At 40.9% G+C, this 24,932-nt stretch overlaps 1 protein-coding gene across 1 annotated transcript; it reads right to left on the minus strand.

Annotated features, from left to right (window-relative positions):
* Nucleotides 1–10,310: 10,310 nt before the first annotated feature.
* LOC122752901 (prostatic spermine-binding protein-like) lies at nucleotides 10,311–16,184 on the minus strand. The gene is made up of 3 exons (XM_043999870.1): nucleotides 16,130–16,184; nucleotides 11,253–11,370; nucleotides 10,311–10,647 (listed from the first exon to the last, which is right to left on the minus strand). The coding sequence occupies exons 1-3, from the start codon at nucleotides 16,182–16,184 to the stop codon at nucleotides 10,311–10,313; spliced, it is 510 nt and encodes a 169-aa protein (XP_043855805.1).
* Nucleotides 16,185–24,932: the final 8,748 nt, after the last annotated feature.

Below are 24,932 nucleotides of genomic sequence, written 5' to 3' on the forward strand. Positions count from 1 at the left end.
GTTCAAATCTGGCCTCAGAGACTTGACACTTACTAGCTGTGTGACCCTGGGCAAGTCACTTAACCCCCATTGCCTGCCCTCCCCCCAAAAAAGGAAAGAAAAGAAGAAAACCACCAATAGTGCACTAGTATCCCAATTTTCCCAAGTCCTCTTCAACATTTATTATTTTCCTTTTCTGTCATATTAGTTAATCTGATAGATGTGAGGTGGGAATTATTTTAATTTATATTTCTCTAATCCATAGTGACATAGAGTAGGGCTTCTTAAACTTTTTCCACTTGTGACCCTTTTTTGCCAGAGAAATTTTTACATGACTCTGGGTATATAGGTATATAAAATAGTTATACAAATCAAACATTTACTAATAATTTTTCATAACCCTCACAACCCATAATTTAAGAAGCTTTGATTTAGAGCATTTTTTTCATGTCTATATACAACTTTGAGTTTTTCATCTGAAAACTGTGTTCATATCATTTGACTATCAATTGGGGAATGACTTGTATTCTTAGAAATTTGGCTCACTGTCCTAAATATTTGAGAAATGAGGCCTTTATCAGACATACTTATAGGTTCCCCATCCCCAGTTTTCTGTTTTCCTTCTAATTTTAATTGCATTTATTTTGTTTGTGCAACCCCCTTTAATCTAATATAATAAAAATTATCCATTTTACAACTTGTAATTCTCTCTACCACTTGTTTGGCCCTAATTTTTTTTTTTTTTATCCATAGATCTTACAGGCAAACTATTCCATGCTTCCCTAATTTGCTTGCGGTATCACCCTTTGTGTCTGAATCATGTACCCATTTTGACCTTATCTTGGTATATGGTATAAGATGTTGGTATACCTAGTTTCTGCCATACTTTTTTCCAGTTTCCCCAGCAGTTTTGTCAAATAGTGAGATCTTGCCCCAAAAGTTTAGATTTTTGGGTTTATCAAACTCTACATTACTATGGTCATTTACTACTATGTATTATGTACCTAATATATTCCATAGATCCAACATACTATTTTTTGCCAGTACCAGATTGTTTTGATGATCATCATTTCATAATACAGTTTGAGATCTGGTATGGCTAGGCTACTTTCTTTCATAATTTCCCCCCATTAATTCCCTTTTGTTTTTCCAAATGAATTTTGCTATTAGTTTTTCTAGCTAGATAAAATAATTTTTTGCTAGTTTGATTGGTGTGTTAATTTAGGTAGAATTATAATTTTTATTATATGGACTTGACCTACCCATGAGCAATTAAATGTTTCCAGTGTTTAGATCAGATTTTATATGTGAGCATGGTTCCAAATTGCTCTCCAGAATGGTTGGATCAGTTCACAACTCTACCAATAGTGCATTAGGGCTCTAATTTTTCCACATCTTCTCCAACATTGATAATTTTCCCTTTTTATCATATTAGCCAATCTGATAGGTGTGAGGTGGTGCCTCAGAGTGGTTTTAATTTTATTTCTCTAATCAATAATGATTTAAAGCATTTTTATATGAGTATAGATAGATTTAAATTCTTCATCTGAAAACTTCCTGTTCATATCCTTTGACCATTTCTCAATTGGGAAATGACTTGTATTCTTATAAATTTGATTCAGTTCTCTACATATTTTAGAAATGAGGCCTTTATCAGAAACACTGGCTGTAAAAATGGTTTCTCAGCTTTCTACTTTCCTTCTAATCTTAGTTGCATTGGTTGCATTTGTGTAAAACCCTTTTAATTTGATGTAATCAAATTGATCTATTCTGAATTACATAATGTTTTCTATCTCTTGTCTGGTCATAAATTCTTCCCCTTTTCATAGATCTGGCAGGTAAACTATTCCTTCCTCTCCTAATTTGCCCTTTGTGTCTAAATCATGTACCCATTTTGACCTTATTTTGGTGTAAGGTTTTGGTCTATGCCTAGTTTCTGCCATACTGTTTTCTAGTTTTCCCAGAAGTTTTTATCAAATAGTGAGTTCTTATCCTAGAAGTTGGAGTCTTTGGTTTATCAAACAGTAGATTACTACTATTACTATATTTACTATTGTGCCTTATGTGCCTGACCTATTCCACCCATCCACCACTCTATTTCTTAGCTAGTACCAAATAGTTTTGCTAATTGATGCTGAATAATATCGTTTTAGATCTGGTACAGCTAGGCCACCTTCCTTTGTGTTTTTTTAAAATTAATTCTCTTATGTGTGTTTAAAAATAGGAATGTCATATTTTGTCAAAGGCTTTTTCTATATCTATCGACATAATCATATGATTTCTCTTGATTTCATTATTGATATGGTCACTTATGCTGATAGTTTTCCTAATATTGAACCAGCCCTGCATTCCTGGTAGAAATCCCACCTAGTCATTGTATATGATTTTTGTGATATATTGCTGTGATCTACTTAATAGTATTTTTAAAAATAATAAAGTATTTTATTTATTTTTTTCCCATTACATGTAAAGATAGTTCTCATCTTTTGTTCATACAAGCTTTCCAATTTCAGATTTTTCTCCCTCCCTCCCCTCCCTCCCCCCTCCCCTAGACAGCAGGTAATCTGATATAGGATATATATATATGTATATATATAATATATATATATATATATACATATATAATAACATTAAAGATATTGCTGCATTAGTCATGTTATAAGAGAAAAATCAGAGCAATGAGGAGAAACCTCAAAATAGAAAAACAACAACAGCACCAAAAACAAAAGAAATAATATGGTTCATTCAGCATCTATACTCCACAGTTCTTTTTTTTTTTTCCTGGATTTGGAGATCCTCTTCCATTATGAGTTCCCTGAACTCTTCTGTACCATTGCATTGGTGAGAAGAATCTAGTCCATCACAGTAGATCAACACACAATTGTAACGATTGGAATGACGCCACCTGCTGGAGACCTACTGTAGAAGAGTTCCACCCATGAAGCGAAGGTCTTTGAGGGCAAGACCAGGAGTCTTTTCTTTGACGTCAGGAAGTGACGCAGGCTACTGGGAGGAGGAAGGAAGAGACTGGCGCTCGGTCTCTCGCTCTTTCCTCTGGACTCTGGCGGAGAAGGGAGCTAGAAATGCGCTCTCCCTTTAATAGATAGGAATCTAGGCCTTTCTCTCTCTCTTTATCAAATTCTTATTCTCCTTAATAAACACTTAAAAGTCTAACTCTTGCTGAAGCTTATAATTTATTGGCGACCACTCATTAGATATTTTAGACAGACTAGCTAGAATTTTAGCCCTTAACACAATGTTGATGATACTGTGTACAATGATCTTCTGGTTTTGCACATCTCACTCATCATCAGCCCACACAAGACCCTCCAGGTTTCTCTGAACTCCTCCTGCTCATCGTTTCTTACAGCACAGTAGTATTCCATTACATTCATATACCACAACTTCCCCATAACTTCCAATTCCTTGCCACCACATAAAGAGCAGCTATAAATATTTTTGTACATGTGGGTCCTTTTCCCCCTTCCATGATCTCTTTGGGAAAAAGACCCAAAAGTGGTTAATAGTATTTTATGTAAAATTTTTGCTTCAATAATAATTAGGAAAATTGGCCTACAGTTTTCTTTCTCTGTTTTTGCTCTTCCTGGTTTAGATATCAGTATCATATTTACATTGTAAAATGAGTTTTGTAGCATTCCTTCTTTGCCTATTTTTCCAAATAGTTTATATAGAATTGTAATTAATTGTTTTCTAAATGTTTGGTAGACTTCGTATGTGAATGCAATCTGTCCTTGGATACTTTTTTTCTTAGTGAGCTCATTGATGGCTTGTTCAATTTCTTTTTCTAAGATGAGGTTATTGAAATATTCTATTTCTTCTTTGGTTAATCAGGACAATTTATACATTTTAAAATATTTATCCATTTCATTTAGATGGTCAGATTAATTGGCATATAATTGGGAAAAGTAGCTCCTAATGATTGCTTTAATTTCCTCTTCATTGGTGGTTAATTCACACTTTCATTTTTGATACTGGTATTTTGTTATTTTTTCTTTGAAGGATATTGTTCTTTCTGAAAGTTCATAGTAGTATGATGGTCTGGGAATTTCAGCTAAGTGGAGAATTTCAGCTCAATGGTGGAAGCCACAGCCAAGCATTGGTAATGAGGTACTTTTTTTTTTTTTTTTTTAGTGAGGCAATTGGGGTTAAGTGACTTGCCCAGGGTCATACAGCTAGTAAGTGTTAAGTGTCTGAGGCTGGATTTGAACTCAGGTACTCCTGACTCCAGGGCCAGTGCTTTATCCACTGTGCTACCTAGCTGCCCCTAAAGGAAATTACCACCCTGATCTGGTTATTTTTTGCTCTTTGTTTTTGTTTTTTTTTTTTGAGGGGCAATGGGGGTTAAGTGACTTGCCCACGGTCACACAGCTAGTAAGTGTCAAGTGTCTGAGGCTGGATTTGAACTCAGGTACTCCCGAATCCAGGGCTGGTGCTTTATCCACTGCACCACCTAGCCGCCCCACGGTAATGAGGTACTTTTAATACAGTTGAAAACACACTAGCTTTGAAGTCAGAGCATGTGGGTACATAAGTCTCTAAGACTTATAACTTGTGACCTTGTACAATATAACCAATTTGAGTCTCACTTTCTTCCCTGGTGAAAGAACAGTAGATGACTGCTGAGGTCCCGTCTGGTCCTAGATTTATAAGCCTATGAACCAGTCCAGGATATCCAGTGGAGCTGCCTCCCCAAGAAAAGGAAAATGGAAGACAGCCCAAGGGAGCATCAGAGACTCTACACCATCCCAGAGACATAAGCGGCTTCCTTGCATGTGTGTGCCAAGGCCTGATGTGGCTTTTGAGTGTGCCTTTCTGCTTGTTAATTCTGTGTGTGTATTATCTCCATTGATACTAGCTATATATGTTGTGTGAGTCCCAGGTTTTTTTTTGGGGGGGAGGTGCTTTGTTTCTTAATTTACCATTTAAGTAACTGTATTTTCTTTGATCTATTTGCTTAGTTTGGCTCAATATTAAAGAAGGAAGCTCACAAGCTATATTTTAGAAATACAGAACCACAGATCATCTTGAACCTTAAGTAGCTGTCCATTAGAAGATCCAATTTGTCAGTATGAGTTAGGGTGGGAGTAGCCCGAGAGACCTCTCCACATCAAATATGGCCGTTGAACTTAATGATCTTTAAGGTCTTTTCCAATTTTAACAATCAGTCAGTTATAGCAGGGTTTAACCTTCCTTTCCAAAATAGATTAAAAAGACAAGAGCTCGGGGCAGCTAGGTGGAGCAGTGGATAGAGCACCGGCCCTGGAGTCAGGAGTACCTGAGTTCAAATCCCGCCTCAGACACTTGACACTTACTAGCTGTGTGACCCTAGGCAAGTCACTTAACCCTCATTGCCCGGCCAAAAAAAAAGACATGAGATTACATGTGAGAAGTGGGAAGAGGGCAGATTCATCCATACGGATGACGGGGATTTGATCCTTCTTGATTGTCCCATGGGATTTTGAGGTTGAACCTCACTTTGAATTTTGCTCTTGAGCAGCCAGAAGTGAGGGGAGTATTTTACTTCTCTTTTCCCTTCTAAGATGAAAAGGGTGGAACTCTGAAAACTAAGATTGCTCCTCTTGCTCAGTGATGGGGGAGCACTACAGTCTTATTAAACTACAGGAAGAAGGTAAAGAAATCCTGATTCCTAAAACTTGTCCAATCCTTCCCTCCTTATCATCCCTTGTTTCTACTTGGGAGGATGGGTTTATATGTTACCTGATTCTTTTAATCAATCATGTGGCCGCTAAGGGTCTGTCTCCTTACAGCCCTCTTTATAAGGAGTGGTTAATGAAGAAAAGCATAGGAAAAAATGTTTTTGTGTAAAGGAAGATATTTACATTAATTGTCAAAAATGTAAGATATTGTCACTGTTATTGAATGAACATTTCGATACCTGATCTCAGTGGAAAAAGAACTTTGTTTTAAAGTATACTGCTGGGCAGCTAGTGTAAGGACCAAATTTAATATGGGAAGAGTTAATTGGGAGGCTAGCTGCAATATTGGGACTCAGAAAATAATGGGGGGCCTCTGGGTCCAGAGACTCCTCTCTTCCATACTGCCCCCTCCCTAGTTGTTTGTCCCAGACTGATAAGAAACGAGATTAAAAAGTCTCTTTTCAGATAAACAAAAAACCAGGGTTTATTGATGGGAACAAATTTAGAAATAAGGACAAAGACAAGCAGGAAATATGAACAGTAAACTCACCCACCAGACTCAGCTACTTCGTGTTTAACTCTATCCCCCTGCGCATCTGCGTTTAACTTTCACGCCTGCTACCATTTACTCTTCTCTCTCTCTCTCTCTCTCTCTCTCTCTCTCTCTCTCTCTCTCTCTCTCTCCTCGTGTCCTCTTCCCTCTTCTCTACCCCCCAGAATAAAAAACCCTTCTCTCACAGGAAACCCAGGCCAACCACCCACATACCCCAAGCCAATTTGCTGGCACCCTTAGGGGCGGTGCCCAAGGCTGGCCGGGGCACGGGGTTTCCTTGCATACCCCCGCTTGGTGGAGGGAGCCAGGGCTTGGGTTTTCTGGGCATACCCCCACTGGGCGGAGGGAGCTGGGGCATGCCTGAGGCTTTCCAATTTTAGCCAAAGATGAGGTCCCTCACATCACAATCAATTCTCACACTAAGTGGTGCAGTGGATAAAGCACTGGCCCTGGATTCAGGAGGACCTGAGTTCAAATCCGTGCTCAAACACTAGACACTTACTAGCTGTGTGACCCTGGGCAAGTCATTTAACCCTCATTGCCCTCCAAAAAATGTATACCACTAATATATATATATATATATATATAAAGAAACAGCTTTTAGATGGAATTTTGGACAGTTTTTGAGGGAAAATGGTCTGTAGTATATATTTGAAGACCTGGCTCTCTTTGTTAACAATATGGAATGATGCCTTGTTTATGTGGAAACGATTTATTGTTATAAAGAGGCAGAGAATGTTCTTTTATTTATGAAAAACTAGAGAAATATGCATATGGAGGAACAGTTTTGAGGACACCAGAGAGATAGACTAACTTGTTTGGATGGAACAGAGGTATGTTAGGTACCACACCTAATTTGCATATTAGACATGCTTTATGACTAAAGAAGGAAAAGCAGAGCAGGGTTTGTAGCTGTTTTGGGATCCTAGTTAGTTGGCTTAAAGAATGGACTTGAATAACTTCCTGGGCTGGTCTGTCTAGTTCAGAAAGAGCCAGGTTGATGACCTTGGCAACTGTCTGGCTTAAAGATAACTGCTTATAACACTTTCTAACCCCCCTTCTAAGGGTAATGATGAGTTCAAAAAGCTTATAAAGGCTATGTCTGAGTTGGGGTGGAGATCTCCTTAGCTGAAAAGTGGTGAGGATGGATGATCATGTAATAAGCAGAGCAGAGAAGCAGTCCTGTGTGCTTTCTGAACAGACCAAGAACATTGAAACCTGCAGGCTAGAGTTGTGAGTTATAGTAATCCTGTACATTTTCCTCCCTCATATGTTTTCCCTGCTAGGTTGCCATAAATGTGTGCCCATTGCATCAAAGAAAACTATTGAATGCCCTGGTGGGAGAATGTGATTTGGGTTTTTATATATGTATTTTTGTTGTTGACATATTTGGTTTAATAAATTAGTATCTATAATTATTTCTTTTCTTTATTATTATTAGTATCTATCTTTTCTTTAGTATCTATTCTTTTGTCTCATCAAGTAAATGGTTGTTTAAGATCTGAAAGTGTTATTATTGTGAATGGCTGGTGGTTCAGTTAGAAAACATTAAATGAAGGCAGAGTCAAGATGGTGGATTAGGGGCAGCCACCCAGCTGAATTCTCCCAACATTCACCTCCAAACAACTTAAAAACAATGCCTCAAATCAGATTTTAGAGTGGCGGACCCAACAAAAGGTTGGGGTGAGACATTTTTGCAGCTTTAGACAACTTAAGAGGTCAGCAGGAGAGGTTTATGACACTGGGGTGGGGGCCTATCCAGAGCCCACTCACACATGTGGCATAGTGCTGCAGTGGTAGCTTTGGGGGGTTCTCAGACCAGAGGTAGTAAGGGGGTCAGCCAAGTGGTCAGAAAGAAATTATGGTTGACTCTTTGCTGGAACAGGGTACAAGACATAAATTCAGGGAGGGAGAGAATTTGAAACTCAAAATTTAAGAAGAAAAGAATGCTAAAAACAAACAAACAAACAAACAAACAACAACAACAATAATCATCATCATAATAGAAAACCTATTAGATGGGGCCTCATAACCTAGCAGTGGGAGAAGGATATTTCTCCTCCATAGGATTACCTCTAATATATGAGAGAATGTGGTTGTAACCATGTGGTAGTAGTCTTTCTCTGGGAACTTAGATCTGCTAATGTGAGAGCAGGTTGGAGGAGTAAGACAAATCTAGAAAGAAGTGGGATGTCTAGTCTATCGAGGTGAGAGATGGGAGGCTGGCACCAAGTCCTAACTGGTGTGGGTGTTGACTATATATCACTTGCTGTCATAACAAATTCTTGAATGCTATGTTGGAGGAGGAAAGAAACCAAATGATGCCTCTTGAAGGACAGAGATCAGAGTTATTTTATATTTCTGATAATTTGAGGCTTACTTTAGATCAGGGGTTCTTAGGGGTTTGTGAACTTTTTAAAAACTTAAACTTGTTTTTTTATTTTAAAAAATATTTTGATAACTATTTCAATATAACTGTTTTCCTTTGTAATCCTATGTATCTCATTTTATACATTTACAAACTTTTATATTGAGAAAGGGCCATAGGATTTAACAGACTGCCAACAGCCTCCGTGATACAAAAGTTAAGAATTCCTGCTTTGGATTGTATTTATAAATATCTGTTGAATCGGGGTCAGCTCAGGAAGGGGTAGATGACAGACAGAGAGTTCTAGAAGTAGAGTGGGAACCAGGCTTTTCATAGGTTGTCACAATGACATGTAGTGGCCAAACCCCAGAAGAGGTTAATTATTTAATCATTTGACAGTCTGATGCTCACTATAAATAGAAGAAAACAGGGAAATGAGCCAAGTGTGGGCACATAAAGCTCTCACTACAGTAGGCATTTCCACACACCCTCTACCCACACCAGCTGTCACAGAATCCTGTCCATAGGCGGAGACAGCTGATGGCACAGTAGATAGAGTGCTGGTGCTGGAGTTGGGAAGATCTGAGTTCAAATTGAACCTCTGACATGTAGTAGCTGTGTGACCTTGGGCAAGTCACTTAACTTCTGTTCGATGATACTAATAGCACCTACTTCCCAGGGTTGTTACAAAGATCGAATGAGATAATATTTATAAAATGCTTAGCCACAGTGGCTAGCAAGTAGTAGTCACTATATAAATATTAGCTATTATTCTTATTATAGGAGGGGCCCCTAATGTATTTAAAAGAAAAGGTCACAGATTGCCATCTTTGCTTCCATTTGCTTTGAGTTTCATGGTTTACACAGCATTTGCCTTCCAACCCTATGACTTAGTTTAGTGCAAAACTATCACCCCCATTTAACAGATGAGGAAACTGAGTCAGGGGTCAAGTCAGTTCACCATGGTTCCATAGCTCTAGTAGGTGTCAGAATCAGGATTTCAACCCAGGTTTCCTTATTCTATCCAAAGTTTGGAAAATGGATATATGTAAAGTACCCAAATGTTCCCTGGATTTGAGCACACAGACCCTTCATAGCCTTTTGGTCCCATAGGAAGCAATCAAAGGATTATTATTTTCTGCCCTTACTCGATCCCCCTTTCCACATCAGACAGCCCCTATTTTCCCTGTTTTGAGGGTTTCCTATATCAGCGTGAGAAGCTCTGTTGCTACGGCCTCTGCCCCTATAACCCCCAAATTAATTTCCCAACAAAGAACACAGCTTACAACCTGGGGCACAGTTTTTGCAGAAGCTTTATTGGTGATTAGATTCCTAAATCTCTTCAGGACATTCTCCCCCATCGCAGTCTTAACTCCTTTCCTCCCTTCATTTTTAGACCTGAGCGTCTGGGGGAGTCACATTTCCTGGGTCATAGGTACCCTCTCTCCTCCCAGATTCCGGGCTCCTTAGGCCAGCCATTGGCTCCAGGTTTCTGGGTGAGGAACCCAGGTCGTGGTATATATAGCTTTAAAAAACCAACAGGGTAACTATAACTTTAGATCTTTTCCTAGAAGGGACAGATGGCTTAGTACAGTAGGCAGTAGTTGTAGGATGCTAAGCAGTGGGGTTGTTAAGTTGAGGTGTCTTCAACAGGGACCTAACTGAGGTGTCTTGGGAAGCCCTTAGATGTCTTCAGTAGGTCCAGCTGAGGTGTCTTTGGTAGGGGACTCATTCAAGGGGTAGTTGTTGGTTCAGCTGTGGTGACAATTTCAGGAAGGTATTGCCAATCAAATGCCATATTTTTGATACATAAAATCCCAAACACACCCCTGATGCCACTGAGCCCCATCCCCTCTTCAGGGGGAGAGGAAGAGAAAGCCTGGCCTATAGCCTTCCCGATTGTAAAAACTCTCCCATAGTCAGTTTCGGCGGTGAAACCACGCACGCAGACCCCACGATAGCCTGTTATTTTTATTATGTTTTCCCCTTCCCAGAGGGGGATTTCTTGAGGATCGCCCCCTGAGGTTCCATATCTTTGACTCCACTGATCATTCACTTTTATCTGTATGCTGGAAGAAAAGGAAAGTGTTAAAATTCCTTTGAACCCCGGAGTTATCTCCCCCAACCTTTGTCTCTTGATAGAAAACACTTCCCCAAACTGGGGAGTAAATTACGGGAGAGAAGTTGGGGGTTGTTGGTAGTTTCTCTTCTGCATAATCTCTAGGAAAGGTGATTCTATAGCCTCCATTGCATATTGCATAGCCAGAAATTCTTTCATGAGACCTTCTCTCTGTAGGGACATTTGTAAGACACCAGAGTGGAAAGAATCCTGAACTTGGAGTGAAGAGACCCTGGTTCTACAGGAGTATGGTCCCCAAGTTTGAGGTTTTCTAAAGTTGGGGTTACTGTGGATCCTAGGATGGGAGCAGACAACCCAGAAAATGGGGAGGGTGTTGGGCCTTCAGGTCTGTCTGTCCCTTCCTGTGCATGTGCCCTCCCCCTCAGGCAATATCAATGTTAAAAACATTCTCAGTGTCACCTACGTACAACCCTTGTTTAGTTCTGCAGTTTATGTGGATGAGTGGAGGCTGGAGCAGAGGAACTTTGCAGTGAGGTGGCGGGGCAAAGCTGGATAGGGTGGAAGAGGCCTGGGGGTTCCATCAGTTCCACTTACGCTTTGAAGAGGCCAATCCCCCCAAGGAAGAACCGAATGCCCTGGATGCTGTCTCCAGGCCTCTCCTCACCGGTGGAGAAAATGCTACCATAGCCAGTGAGCTGCTCAGAAAGCACACCTAGAAGGGGCAGAAAGAAGAGAAGCGTTGCGGAGACATGCGCGACATGTGGTTTGGAGATCTGACAGCTCTCCAGTTGGTTACTGCTATAACTCATTTGGGTGGGCCTGGGGTGAGTCCCTGAGCTTCTCTGAGAGCCAATTTCCTGACTTGAAAAATAGAGATAACCCTACAGGCTTATGGTGAGGATTAAATTCCATTCAGTTCGATTTGTGGAGTGCCTCCTCTGTGCATGACACTTTCCTAGGCACTGGGGATCCAGGCAATAAAACAGTTCTTGTCCTCAAGGAATTTAAATTCTACTGGGGGTGGGAGTAAGCCTGGGACACAGGAATGTACAGCTTGTACACTGAAATGTAAATAGGAGGTTATTTATTTATTTAACCCCCCCCCCCCATGATGGTTAAGTGACTTGCCCAGGGTCACACAGCTAGTTAGTGTCAAGTGTCTGAGGCCGGATTTGAACTCAGGTCCTCCTGAATCCAGGGCCGGTGCTTTATATTCTGTGCCACCTAGCTGCCACAGGAGGTAATTTAAAGTGTGGGAGAACCTTACTATTGGGGGAATCAAGGACAACTTTACGAAGGAGGTGGTACCTGAGTAGAATGTTAAAGGAAGGATAAAGATTCTGAGGGACAGTGATGAGGCAGGACCCAATTCCAGGCAAGAGGAATGACTTTTTTTGAAGCCCCTTGGGGCTTTCTCCTAGATACAGACTCTAAAGACTCAGTTCTTTGGCAAAGGCTTCAAGATGTAGTAAAATGGTAGTTACAAGGTATTCACCCTTCCTAATGATGGTATGAGGGATCTCTATAGGGAACACGGGGTGTCCAAGACAACTCACAGCTCAGGAACTCTAGGTAGTTCTGTGAATCAAGTTATCTGATGAAACTCCAAAGGAGTCAAGTTGCTCTTATTCCACAGCTAATAATAAATCATAGGATCTTAGATTTAGAGATGGAAAGGAGCTTAGATAATAATAATGATAATGATAACAATAATAATAATATTAATAGTTGGGGTCACACAAGCAACCAGATGGAGGACTAGAAATTTTTTACTGCCCCTTAGGACCTCTCAAACCTCTCCAAAATAGAAATTATGCAATGAAGATAAAGCAACTTCAGCTGTCTCCATGGTCTAGGATGTCCAGAATCCAAAAGAAAGTAACCCCCTTGAATTGATGCTTGCTATCACTGAACTTGCTTAGTACCCTTTCTACCATCACCCATGCTATCAGCAGTGAGGCTGCACTAAGGACCTGAGGCCTTGCAGCAAAACCCACAGCCCTTACCCCCTCCCTCTTCCTAGTGCTGGGGAGACCCTGAATCCAGGCTGCAGAAGTTTGCTTGGGCTGCAATGGTCAGTCAGAGCAGCAGCAGCCTTCCAGGGGCAAAAACCTGCTGGGAGGCACAACTCCCAGGACCAGCACTGAAAAGCTCTGGTTTCATGGGTATCAGTGCCAGGGGGGATATCCCCATAGCATGCATCTCTCTGAACTGTCAGTGCCAACCTAGAAAACTGAAGGACAGAGGGAGTGAGATAGGACACTATGTATGTGGGGGACTGAGCATCACTCGCACTAAGCCAGAGGGAAAGAACATAACAGCTAGCTGGGTAAGTTCTTATCACCCAAAAGTCATCTGGGACAGAAACCTAGCCTGGTGAACTGTGAATTGTCCAGAATGGGAGGAGGCTGGGACACTTTGAGACCCAAGGAAACCATCATCAAAGGGGAGAGTCAGAAAGTGAATAGGGAGAAATCAGGGAAAAGAAAAAGAAATGAAATTGTCAAAGGTCTCAGAAAGAAGAAAACTCAAAGGCATTGAAAATAAGCAAATAAATCAATAGGGAAAACATTAACAACAAGATGTGAAATTGAGTTCAGGCATCTATGAATAAATACTGCAAAGCAAAGGAAAATAATCCAACAGTTGATGGTACAGAGTGCCCTATGGAAATCTGAGGAGAATGGGTACACACAACATGTTCTTCCTCAATGGTTCAAAAGAGAAATGAGAATTCCGAGGGCAGAATTTATGGCCAGCATAGCAAAAGTAATGAGCAGAATAGAAAAACTGGGATCTGTAATGGCAAGTCTCACCAGAAAAACAAAAGAGAGAATAATAGATTGGCAATACAAATAAACAGAAGTGAAGAAGAGTACCCAAAAAACCTAATAAAAGAAAATATGCTCACTATGTAAACAAAACATACTGATTTCAAAGACAAGATGCATAGAAATAACCTAAGAATCATAGGTTTCCCAGAAAACATAACAGGACTAAGAAACTTCAACACTTTAATACAGGAAATAACACACGAGAATTTCCCAGAACTTCTGAATGTAGAAAATGAAATACCAATGGAAAGAATTCACAGATCAGCTCCAGAAAAACCTCAAGACTGCAAGCTTCTTGAAACAGTGTTTATATTTAACAATTCAATCAAGAAATAAGTTCTACAAGTGATTTGGAGAAAGACTTTCAAATGCAAAGAAAATGAAATTTAGTGATAGCTATATCTATAGCTATAGACTTTTTTTTTTTTGGGTGAGGCAATTGGGATTAAGTGATTTGCCCAGGGTCACACAGCTAGTAGGTGTTAAGTGTCTGAGGTCAGATTTGAACTCAGGTCCTCCTGACTCCAGGGCTGGTACTCTATCCACTGCGCCACCTAGCTGCTCCGAAAATGAAATTTAAATAACACAAAACTATACCCACCAGAAATGGGTATGAACAGGTAGTTTTCAGAAGAAGAAATCAAAGCCTTCTATAGTTAAATGAAAAACTGCTCTAAATCACTATTGATTAGAGAAATGCAAATCAAAATGAGTCCAAAAAGCCCATATGGGGTCACAAAGAGTTGAAAACAACTGAGCAACAATAACAATTTTTAGAACATAGGCTTAACTAGCTGGAAATCATCTTAGATGTCACTGAGTCTCATCTGTTTATGGAGCTACATATAGTAGAAATAAAAAGCTATCAAATTGAACTGACCTGTCAAGAACCTCAGTCTTCCTGATTGCTAGTCTAACAAGTTTTTCTTCTATACCACCTCTACTCCAGGATATTACCGTTTTCTGTTTTTTTAAAAAAATTATTATCATCACTTGATCTATCCTGTTCCTGGAATAGCTTAGACAAACTGTGATGTCCTACACATGAATTTTGAGACTTGCAATAATAATAATAACAGCAGCTAGCATTCATATAGTGCTTTAAGATGTGCAAATCATTTTACAGATATTATCTCATTTCATTATCACGATAACCTTGGGGGGGCAGTGGAGGTCAGACTGTGTATAGTCTTCAACCCCCGAATAAGGAATTTATAGATTTTTTTTTTTGGTAAGCAATGGGGAACCATGGAACATTTTTGATCAGGGCAGTGACATGGCTCTAGCTGTATATTAGGAAGATTGTGCAGGATGGATTGGAAATGGTGAGAGGATGGAGTCAGGGAGATCAGGGATGAGAAATGATAAAGATAATGGGAGGGCTGGAAAGGAATGGATGGATGCAAGAGACACTTTAGGACTATAACAGATTGGACTTGAGCAGCTGACCTGATATTGCAAATGAAAGAGGGGGAGAAGACAAAGGTGACCAAGCTTTCTAGTGTATCCCCACTCCCAGGCAGTCCTTGAAAGGATAGCCTTGTGATGCTGCATGCATGCAGGGAGATGATTTTCCTAATTGATGGAGAGAGAAAGAGAGACCAAGAAGAGAGGAGGCAAGATGGAAACTGTGAATAGTGAGCAGGTGCCCCCAAGAGTTATAGGCATGTTAAGAGGAACTGGCACCCCAGCACATTCCTTGATTCACAGTACCTGTTAAGAGTGCACTTCTAGCGTGAGATTTTGCTCTCTTCATTTCAGCCAAGATTTCATCTCATTTCTGGTTATCTTTTTACTCTTGTTTATTCTATTACCTAAACATTTAAATGGCTTCCCAGATTTCCTTTTTACTTGTTTGCTTTAATAAATGACTGCTTGCTATCTGTGATTATGTAATGAGTGGTGGAAGGGAATTGAAGCTGGTTGGGGTTAAGCTATTACCTTCCAGGTCTGAAGTGAAACTACTTCCCACTCCCCCCCCACCTTCCCTGATCAGGGGAAGTGGTTTTTATCCTGGAACGAAGTAAAATACTTGTGCCCCTAGACCACAAACATCTGATGTGTGTTAGATATAATTCCAGTGAAGTGCCCTTCTAGAAGATAGGGAAACAAAGGAATGATTGATGGACCTGTCATAGCTGCCTTTCTGCTTTCCACAAGGGTGGAAAGTTTCCCTGGGGCATGGCTTGGTAGGGCATTGCAGATTTATCTAGAGATCCTTGTTACAGTCAGGCCAAGCTCTAAGCCACACGGTCCACATTGGTTGAACCACCAGCTTGGGTGACTCAGAGCTTAGAGTTTGGGATCCTGTTTCCTGAATCTCAGAGAAAATTCTCTATAACCTTCTCCTTTCCACCCCAAGCCCCCTGCCCAACTAAGCCTCATAAAGATCCTCAGACCCCTGGTATTCAAAGGAGGTTTGTAAGGGCTGTGTAACAGCCAGAGCCAAAAGGAATCGGGGGCTGGGAGAAGAGGGCTCTTCTTTGAATCCTTCAACAGGGGCTGTCTAACCTGGGGGTCTGTGACCCAAGTTTTCCTCAGTCCCCATGCCGCACTGTGGATGGATAGGGGTGGGAAGGTGGACAGAATAAGACGCCTTGACCAGAAAGAATCCAAGAGGGAGGGATCAAGACTTACCATGGAAATTGCAGGCTATTCCGCCCAAGAGGGCAAGGACCAGGAAGAACTGCATGGTCTGAAAAGAAGAGACGGTGGCATAAAAAACCCTGTAGAACCATATGATTTCTTTATTTTCTAAGTTTTCTTTTTTTTTTTTATTATGAACTTAACAACCACCACCAAGTACAAACATTTCCATATACAAAGAAAAAAATGTATGTCAAATCTTGAATACAAATGTACTCTTTTCACATAGTTATTCTTTGAGGGGCTATTAAATTTAACAAGGGAGTAATAAAATGGCCCTGTTCATTATCCTTCAGGAAGTCTTTTTTTCTTCTTCGATGTATTTAAAAATATTTTATCGATGCTCTTTTTTTTTTTGCCTCTCTGTAACTACCTGCCTTCCCCTCCTTCCCTTGCCACGACCCTCTCCACACCATTGAAGACCAAGCTCTCCCTTGTAATAAGTGGAGTCAAACAAATAAAATCACCATGTTGCCCATGTCTGAAAATGTATGCCTCATTCTGACCCTGTATTCCAGAACCTCTCTGCCGAGAGATGGGAGGAATGGCATAGAATTTAGAGCCGAAAGGAACCTTAGAAACCAAGAATGAAGCTAAAAGAGGGCAAGTGACTTGTCTAATGTCATACAGGTAGTAAACCACAGAGAGCTAGGATTCCAACCCAGGTCCTCCAGAGGTGAGGCCCTGTGGACCCAGCTTAGAGAGAGATAGCTGGGAAAAGAGGAGAAATGATTGTGTAGAGCAAAGATTACATGGTGATCAAAGGCCCCTAGACTTAGAGCTGGGAAGGTCCTTTAGAGGCCATAAAGTTTAACCTGCTCATTTTACAGATGAGGAAACTGAGGCTGAGAGGTTACATGACTTGTCCAGCGTCTTAGCTAGTGAGTGGTTAAAGCAGGATTTGAACTCCATTATTTTTTCATTCTAAACCCAGAGAACTACTTCTTGTACCACTTAGCATTTCAAAAGACTCATATTCCTTTCTCCTATTCTGTCCCATGCTTCTTAGCCTTCCCTCCCACCCCCATCCTAGATTACAGCTTCTTCTTCTCTCTCACTTCTGATCCCCATTCCCATTCCCATCTCTTGCTCCTCAGATCCTGGGTTCAGATCTGATCTTGGGGCCCATCCGCTTCCCCATCTCTTCCTTACCTGTTCTGGGCTGGGAGTGTTTTGCTGGTCTCCTCTCACCCAGGTGATTTATATTCACCCATTGTTTACTTAGATGCTATGTGAGTTCTCCCCTGTGCCAGCTGGCCCAGCCCAGCCCAGCCCCGCTTCCTGGAGGGCCCTCCAATGCTTCCCCCTAGATTTCTCAGGTCTCCTTGTGATAGCTATCACTCAAATGGTGACCTTTACATAGGGCTTATCTGAAGTTAGCTAAGAAATGTTCCTGGTTGTGTAGTAATAAGTATATCCAGACCCTCTCTGTATAGAAGAGAGGGTATGGGGCAACAAGGAATTGACACTACCCATTTCCTCCTGCTGAGCCCCTATCCTGGGCCCTGATGGATGGTTTCTAAGAGGTGGTCCCTAGGCTCTGGGGTATATGGGTAGTAGATGCAGCTTGTTATAGTTGAAAGAACCCTGGATTTGGCGTCAGGACACCTGAGCTCTGATGTGTTTGACCTTGTATGACCAAATCATTTCCCATTTTGGGGGCCTTGGTTTCTCATATGTAAAATGAGCAGGTTGTTGTAGATGATATCTAAGGCCCCTTCCCCTTCTAACAGCTTGGGTCTAAGAGTCTGTGGCCCAGTGTACAGTGCTAGAGACCATGGGAAGGGTGGTGAGATCCTCCAGGTCTGCTCAGGGAATGCCAAGTCACAAGCATTCATCTGTCTCCAACCCACTCACCCTCTCTATGCAATGCACAGTCCCCAGATCTCTTCTTTTCTCTCCTTAGCCTGACCCCCAACTGGCAAACAATGCCACTCTGTTGCCCAAAGTCTTGAATCTTAGTTCAAGGAAATGAAACAAATAGAGCCAAGTCATGACCGCTTGCCCAAGAAAATTGTTTTTGGCTCTTCTGATAGATTTCCATCAGGTTCCTGGGGTGGGGCAGGGTAGTAGGGAGGGTTAAGGGAGAATGTCTTGGAAAATCTTTATACAATGAGCTTCTTTTTCTCCACTTCCATTCTTCCATGAAAGTGATGTATGGGATGTCACACAAATTTACCGATGGGCCAAATTTATGCTTGTGAAAATATCATTGGGCAGGAATTATGTTATTTCACAAGGTTATTTGGTTATTGTGTGTGTGTTGGGGGAGGGCTTTGGGGAAAACAAAAAGTCCCCACAGCCCCTTCTTGTCTAATCACTCTCCTTTGTTGTTCCTTCTCCCAACTATGAAGAAAAGTCCTTTGTTCTTTATTGACTTTTCTATGTTTTTGAACCCTAACACTATTCTTATCTGCCATGCTGTGTACCCTGACCTGACTTCTGGCATTGTGGTGCAGCTGAAAGAATGTTGGTTGGGAAGTAAACGGACTTAGGTTCCAGTCTGCAGCTCGGACACTGACTTACTCTCTGACCTTGGGCAAGTCATTCAACTCCTGAAGGCTTTAGTTTGCCACCTGCACAAGGAAAGGGTTAATCTCGAACCACTTTTTCAGATCTGGAATTCTGTGCTGTAGGGTCTTCGCCATTGCTGAATCTTTTGTATTCTGATTTATGGTCTTTTATATTCTGTGTTCAAAGGTCCTTGCTGTTATGACATTCTTTGCTCTACAATCTAAGGGCCTTCCAGCTCTAGATCCTGTTCTCTACTTTCTCAGAACTCTTTCAACACTGATATTCTGGGTTCCAGGGCTTCGGTAGTACCAAGTGCCCAGCCGTTTTTAGTTAGCTGTATTTTTTACCCTCTGATTGTGTAATACCTATCCCCCAAACTGCCAGGTGACTCCGCCAGGTAAATCAAACAACTGGACAATTCAATGAATTCAGTTTGACTCTGGTGCAAAAATATATAAAGGGACGGGGATCAGACCTGTTATTTCATTGGTACTGGAAATGTATTGATGCAGGATAGCACCTTCTAGAGAGTTGGTGAGAGAAATGAGAGGTTCAATGACTTTCCTTGGGTCCCACTGAAATTTCGTATGTGTCAGATGCAGAACTTGAACTGCAGATCATCCTGGTTTTGAAACCAATTCCCTATCCATTTGGCCTTTTCTGAGGGAAGATAGAAAATGTATGTGTGTGTATACACACATGTATGCATATGCACATATGGGGATAGAACATATACTTGAGTATGGACACATACATATATGTATATGTGTATATGTATGTATATATTGTTGTTGTTATTTGTCCTTTGGTTTTTTTTTGTTTGTTTGTTTTTGGTGAGGCAATTGGGGTTAAGTGACTTGCCCAGGGTCACACAGCTAGTAAGTGTTAAGGGTCTGAGACTGGATTTGAACTCAGGTCCTCCTGACTCAAGGGCCGGTGCTCTATCCACTGTGCCACCTAGCTGCCCCCTGTCCTTTGTTTTTGAAGAGCACCATGACATCAGGATGATGTCATGATATGCACTGAATTGGATTTAAATGAGGGAGGGTTGTTCACGGTCACCAACCTCACTCTCTCCTCCAGAGCCATCTGGGTACAGTGGCAAGTTATATATCAGGATAACTGGAGGTGTCCCCAGATGTTTAGAGCAATTGGGGTTAAATGACTTGCCCAGGGTCACACAGCTAGTAAGTGTCTGAGGCTGGATTTGAACTCAGGTCCTCCTGACTTCAGGGCCAGTGCTCTATCCACTGTGCTACCTAGCTGCCCCGTGTATGTGTGTTTATGTGCATGTACACGCACACAGGTACATACGTGCAGTATAACAAAACTATGTATACATGTACGTTTGCATGCACATATCTATTTACACATTGCATACATATTCATGCAAGACATTCCCATGTTCTGGGTAAATGAACTCTTGGGACCTCTTGAACCTTCATATCTTTCATTTTCACCATTACTTCCCACCTCTCTGACACTTGTCATTTCCCTCTGGTTTGGTGAGATGATTGGTTGTATAGAGTTGACCAGATGGTGAATTTAACCAGCCATTTAATAGCCACTCCATGTATTGTAATCTATACTTGTATCTCACTGTTGGTGATATTCTCTTTCTTTCTCATTCTCCCTCTCTTCTCACTCCATCTCTCCTTTCTTTTACTCTGTCTGTCTCACTTTGTTTCTTAGCCCCTACTTTGTCCATCTATCTCTTTGTGTCTCTCTCCCACTTTGTCTCCCCCCTCCTCTTTCCCTCACCTTGTCTCTCCCCTCCCTGTGTTTCTCTCTGCTTTGTTTCTCTCTCCTCTCTGTGTGTGTCTCTGTCTCCCTCTCTCACTTTCTCTCTCTGTCTCTCCCACTTTACTTCTCTTTCTTTTCTCTCTCTCTGTCTATCTATCTCTTCTATTTTTAGGAATTCATGCTCTTGGGGACCCTTGTGTTTCTTTGACAAAGATAAGTAACTGCTTGTCTTTCTATAGTTTCTGCTTTCCATATATGTTTCCTTCCCCAATCCCCAGCAATTTGGTTTCCACCTCGCAAATGCTTTAGAAACTGCTCTTATCAAAATCACTAAGGGTAGTCTTATACTCAAATTTAATGTCCTCAGAACACACCCTGCTAGACTTCTCTGCAACATTTGGGACCTGGTAGAAATAGGACTAGATTTGGAGTCAGCAGAATGCTGGATCGAAATTCCCTTGCCCCTCCCCCATTGCAACTTAAAAAAAATTTGGTTTTTTTTTGCAGGGCAATGAGGGTTAAGTGATTTGCCCAGGGTCACACAGGTAGTAAGTGTCATGTGTCTGAGGCCAAATTTGAACTCAGATCCTCCTGAATCCAGGGCTGGTGCTTTATCCACTGCTCCACCTAGCTGCCCCCCCCCATTGCAGCTTTTAAACTATATCACTTTGGGCCAGTTATTTAACTTTTTTTCCCTGAGCCTCAGTTTCCTCATCTGTAAAGTGGGGACAATACAATTTCACAGGAACGTTGTGAAGTGTAAAAGGCTTGCAAATCTTAAAGGACTACATGCATGTCAGATATTATTATTCTTCCCTCCTTCTGGGTACTCTCTCTTTATTTGACCTCTAAGACATTGTACTTTCCTACTTCTCATTAGAGAGCTGGCATGGTGTATTGGAAGGAGCATTGGCTCTGAAGTGAGAAGACTTTCTCTGATAACACTATTCTTTCAGTCTCCTAGTTTTACATTTTTGATGATTTGGGGGCATGCTCAAGGGTTCTTTTTTTTTGTATACAGTACATTTCACATTGCATCAGCTCATGTAGGTCTTTCTGGGTTTTTCTGATAGCATCCTGCTCGTCATTTTTTTTTATAGTAAGCTACATTTATATAGTACTTTAAAGGGAGAGTTCCTTACAATAAACCCATGAGGTTGATTCTTGCAACAACAGTAATAGATAACATTTATATACTACCTTATACCTGACAAAGAATTTTCTTCACAATAGCCCAGCAAAGTAAGTACCATACATTTTATCACCATCATCAATCAGTTCTCGTCATCATCAATCCATCCTCATTGTCATCAATAAATCCCCATCTTCATCCAATCATCATAAATCTATCAATCAATCAATCCACCAATCAATCATCATCATCATCTTACATTACTCTTGCCTCTGCTTTAAAAATTTTTTCACAGTTACTATCATTAACTATTCCCTCCATCCTATTCTCTTCCCCATGATATGTACTCAATCTTTTATCTTCTTTCACCCTATCCCTCCTCAGAAGTGATTTGCTTCTAGGGGCAGCTAGGTGGTACAGTGGATAGAGCACTGCCCCTGAATTTAGGAGGACCTGAGTTCAAATCTGACCTCAGACACTTGACACTTACTAGCTGTGTGACCCTGGGCGAGTCACTTAACCCCAATTGCCTCACCAAAAAAAAAAAAAAAGAAAAAGAAAAAAAAAAGTGATTTGCTTCTGATTGTCCCTTCTCCCAATCTGCCCTCCCTTCTTTTACCCCTCCCTCCTTATCTCCTTCCCCTCCTACTTTCCTGCTGGGTTAGATAGATTATTCCACTGAATTGAGTGTGTATGTTATTCCCTCCTTGAGCCAACTTTGATGAGATTAAGGTCTTTGAGCCAATTCTGATGAGTGTAAGGCTCATTCACTGATGATCAAGGGTTCTTAACCTAGGGTCTGTGAACTAGTTTTTTAAAAATGTATTTTGATAACTATTTTAATATAATTGGTGTTGTTTGCAATTCTATGTATTTTACTGAATGCATTTAAAAACTTTATTCTGAGGAGGGCCTCACCAGATTGCCAAACGGCTCCAAGATACAAAAGTTGAGAACTCCTGCTGTAAATCATATTCCTAAATATCTCTTGAACCTGTGATTAGCTTAGGAAGGGGGTAGATGCCAGCCAGAGAGTGCCAGGTGTGGGAGGGGAGTAGGCTTTTCATGGATTGTCAGAATGATGTGTGTTGGACAAATCATATACTTCACCTCCAAAATAGGTTAATTATTCAATCATATGGCATCCTGATGCTCATTATGAATAGCAGAAAACAAGGAAATGGACCAGGTGGGGGTAGATAAAACTTTCAGAAAAATGACAAGAGGTATCTCCACACATCCACTTCCTACACCAACTGTCACAGAACCTTGTCCATAGGAGTAGGAAGCTGGTAGTACAGTGGATAAGTGCTGGCTCTGGAGATGGAGAGATCTGAATTAAAATCAAACCTCAGGCATATATTAGCCATGTGACCTTAGGTAAGTCACTTAACTTCTGACTCAGTTTCTGTATCTATAAAATGGTGATATTAATAGCACCTACTTCCCAGGGTTGTTGCGAGTATCAAATGAGATAATATTTGTAAAGTGCTTAGGACAGTACCTGACACAGTGTTGTTGTTATTCAGTTGTTCAGTAGTGTCTGACTCTTTGTGACCCTATGGACTATAGCACACCAGCCCTTCTGCCCCCCACTATCTTCCAAAGTCTGTCCAAGCTCATTTTCGTTGCTTCCATGATACTATCTATCCATCTCATCCTCTGCTGTCCCCTTCTCCTTTTTGCCTTCAATCTTTCCCAATATGAGGGTCTTTTCCAATGAGTTCTGGAGTCTTCTCATTATGTGGTCAAAGTATTTAAACTTCGGGCAGCTAGGTGGTGCAGTGGATAGAACACCGGCTCTGGATTCAGGGGGACCTGAGTTCAAATCCGGCCTCAGACACTTGACACTTACTAGCCGTGTGACCCTGGGCAAGTCACTTAACCCCAATGGCCCTGCAAAAAAAAAAAAAGTATTTAAACTTCAGCTTCAATATGTGACCTTCCAGTGAATAGTCTGAATTAGTTTCTTTAAGTATTGACTGATTTGGTCTCCTTGTTGTTCAAGGGACTCTCAAAAGTCTTCTCCAGCACCACAATCCAAAAACGATGATTCTGCGGTACTCAGCTTTCCTTATAGGCCAACTCTTGCAGTCATATATTGCTACTGGAAAAACTATAGCTTTGACTATATAGACCTTTGTTGACAAGGTGATATCTTTGTTTTTTAGCATGCTCTTAGGATTTACCATAGCTTTTCTGCCAAGGAGCAAGCATCTTTTAATTTCATGGCTGCAGTTGCTATCTGCAGAGATCTTTGAGCCCAAGAATATAAAATCTAACACCGCTTTCATTTCTTCTCTCTCTATTTGCCAGGAAGTAATGGGACCAGTTGCCATTATTATAGTTTTTTTTTTAAATGTTAAGCTTCAAGTCAGCTTTTACATTCTCCTCTTTCATCCTCATAAAGGGGCTTCTTAATTATTCTTCACTTTCTGCCACCGGAGTGGTATTGTTTGCATATCTGACACTGTTGATATTTTCCCCAGCAGCCTTAATTCTGACTTTTGATTTGTCTAGTTTGGCATTTTGCCTGATGTACTCTGCATATAATTTAAACAAATAAAGTGACAACATACAGCCTTTAACTCCTTTCCAAATCTTAAGCCAATCAGTAGTTCTATGTTCTTGACCCATCTATAGTTTGCTTAGGAGACAAGTAAGTTGATCTGGTATTCCTGACACTTCGTTGTCATTGACACAGTCAAAAGCTTTAGTATAGTTGATGAAGCAGAAATAGATGTTTTTCTGGAACTCCCTTGGGTTTTTTTTTTTTTTCATAATCCAGAAAACGCAGGCAATTTGGTCTCTAGTTTCTCTGCCTCTTTGAAAACCAGCCTGCTTTTCTGGTAATTCTTGGTTCACATATTGCTGAAGCCTAGCTTACAGAATCTTAAGCGTAACCTTGCTGGTACGTGCAATGGATGCAATTGTTCAGCAATTTGAACATTCTTTTGTATTGCTCTACTTTAGGATTAGAATGTAAACTGATCTTTTCCAATCCAGTGGCTACTATTGAGCTCTCCAAATTTGCTGGCATATTGAATCTAGCATTTTTTGTTTGTTTTTTGTTTTGTTTTGTTTCTTTTGTAGGGCAATGAAGGTTAAGTGACTTGCCCAGGGTCACACAGCTAGTAAGTGTCAAGTATCTGAGGCCGGATTTGAACCCAGGTCCTCCTGAATCCAGGGCTGGTGCTTTATCCACTGTGCCACCTAGCTGCCCCGAATCTAGCATTTTGACAGCATAATCTTTAAGCATTTTAAATAGCTCAGCTGGAATTCTATCACTTCCACTAGCCATTATTGTTAATAATGTTTCCTAAGACCCACTTGACTTTATTCTCTAGAATGTCTGCCTTTAATCAGTAACTACATCATTATGTTTAGCAGTGATGTTAAGATCTT

The sequence above is a fragment of the Dromiciops gliroides genome, chromosome 1 (assembly GCF_019393635.1).
Source record: "Dromiciops gliroides isolate mDroGli1 chromosome 1, mDroGli1.pri, whole genome shotgun sequence".
In the NCBI taxonomy this organism is placed as follows: domain Eukaryota; kingdom Metazoa; phylum Chordata; class Mammalia; order Microbiotheria; family Microbiotheriidae; genus Dromiciops; species Dromiciops gliroides.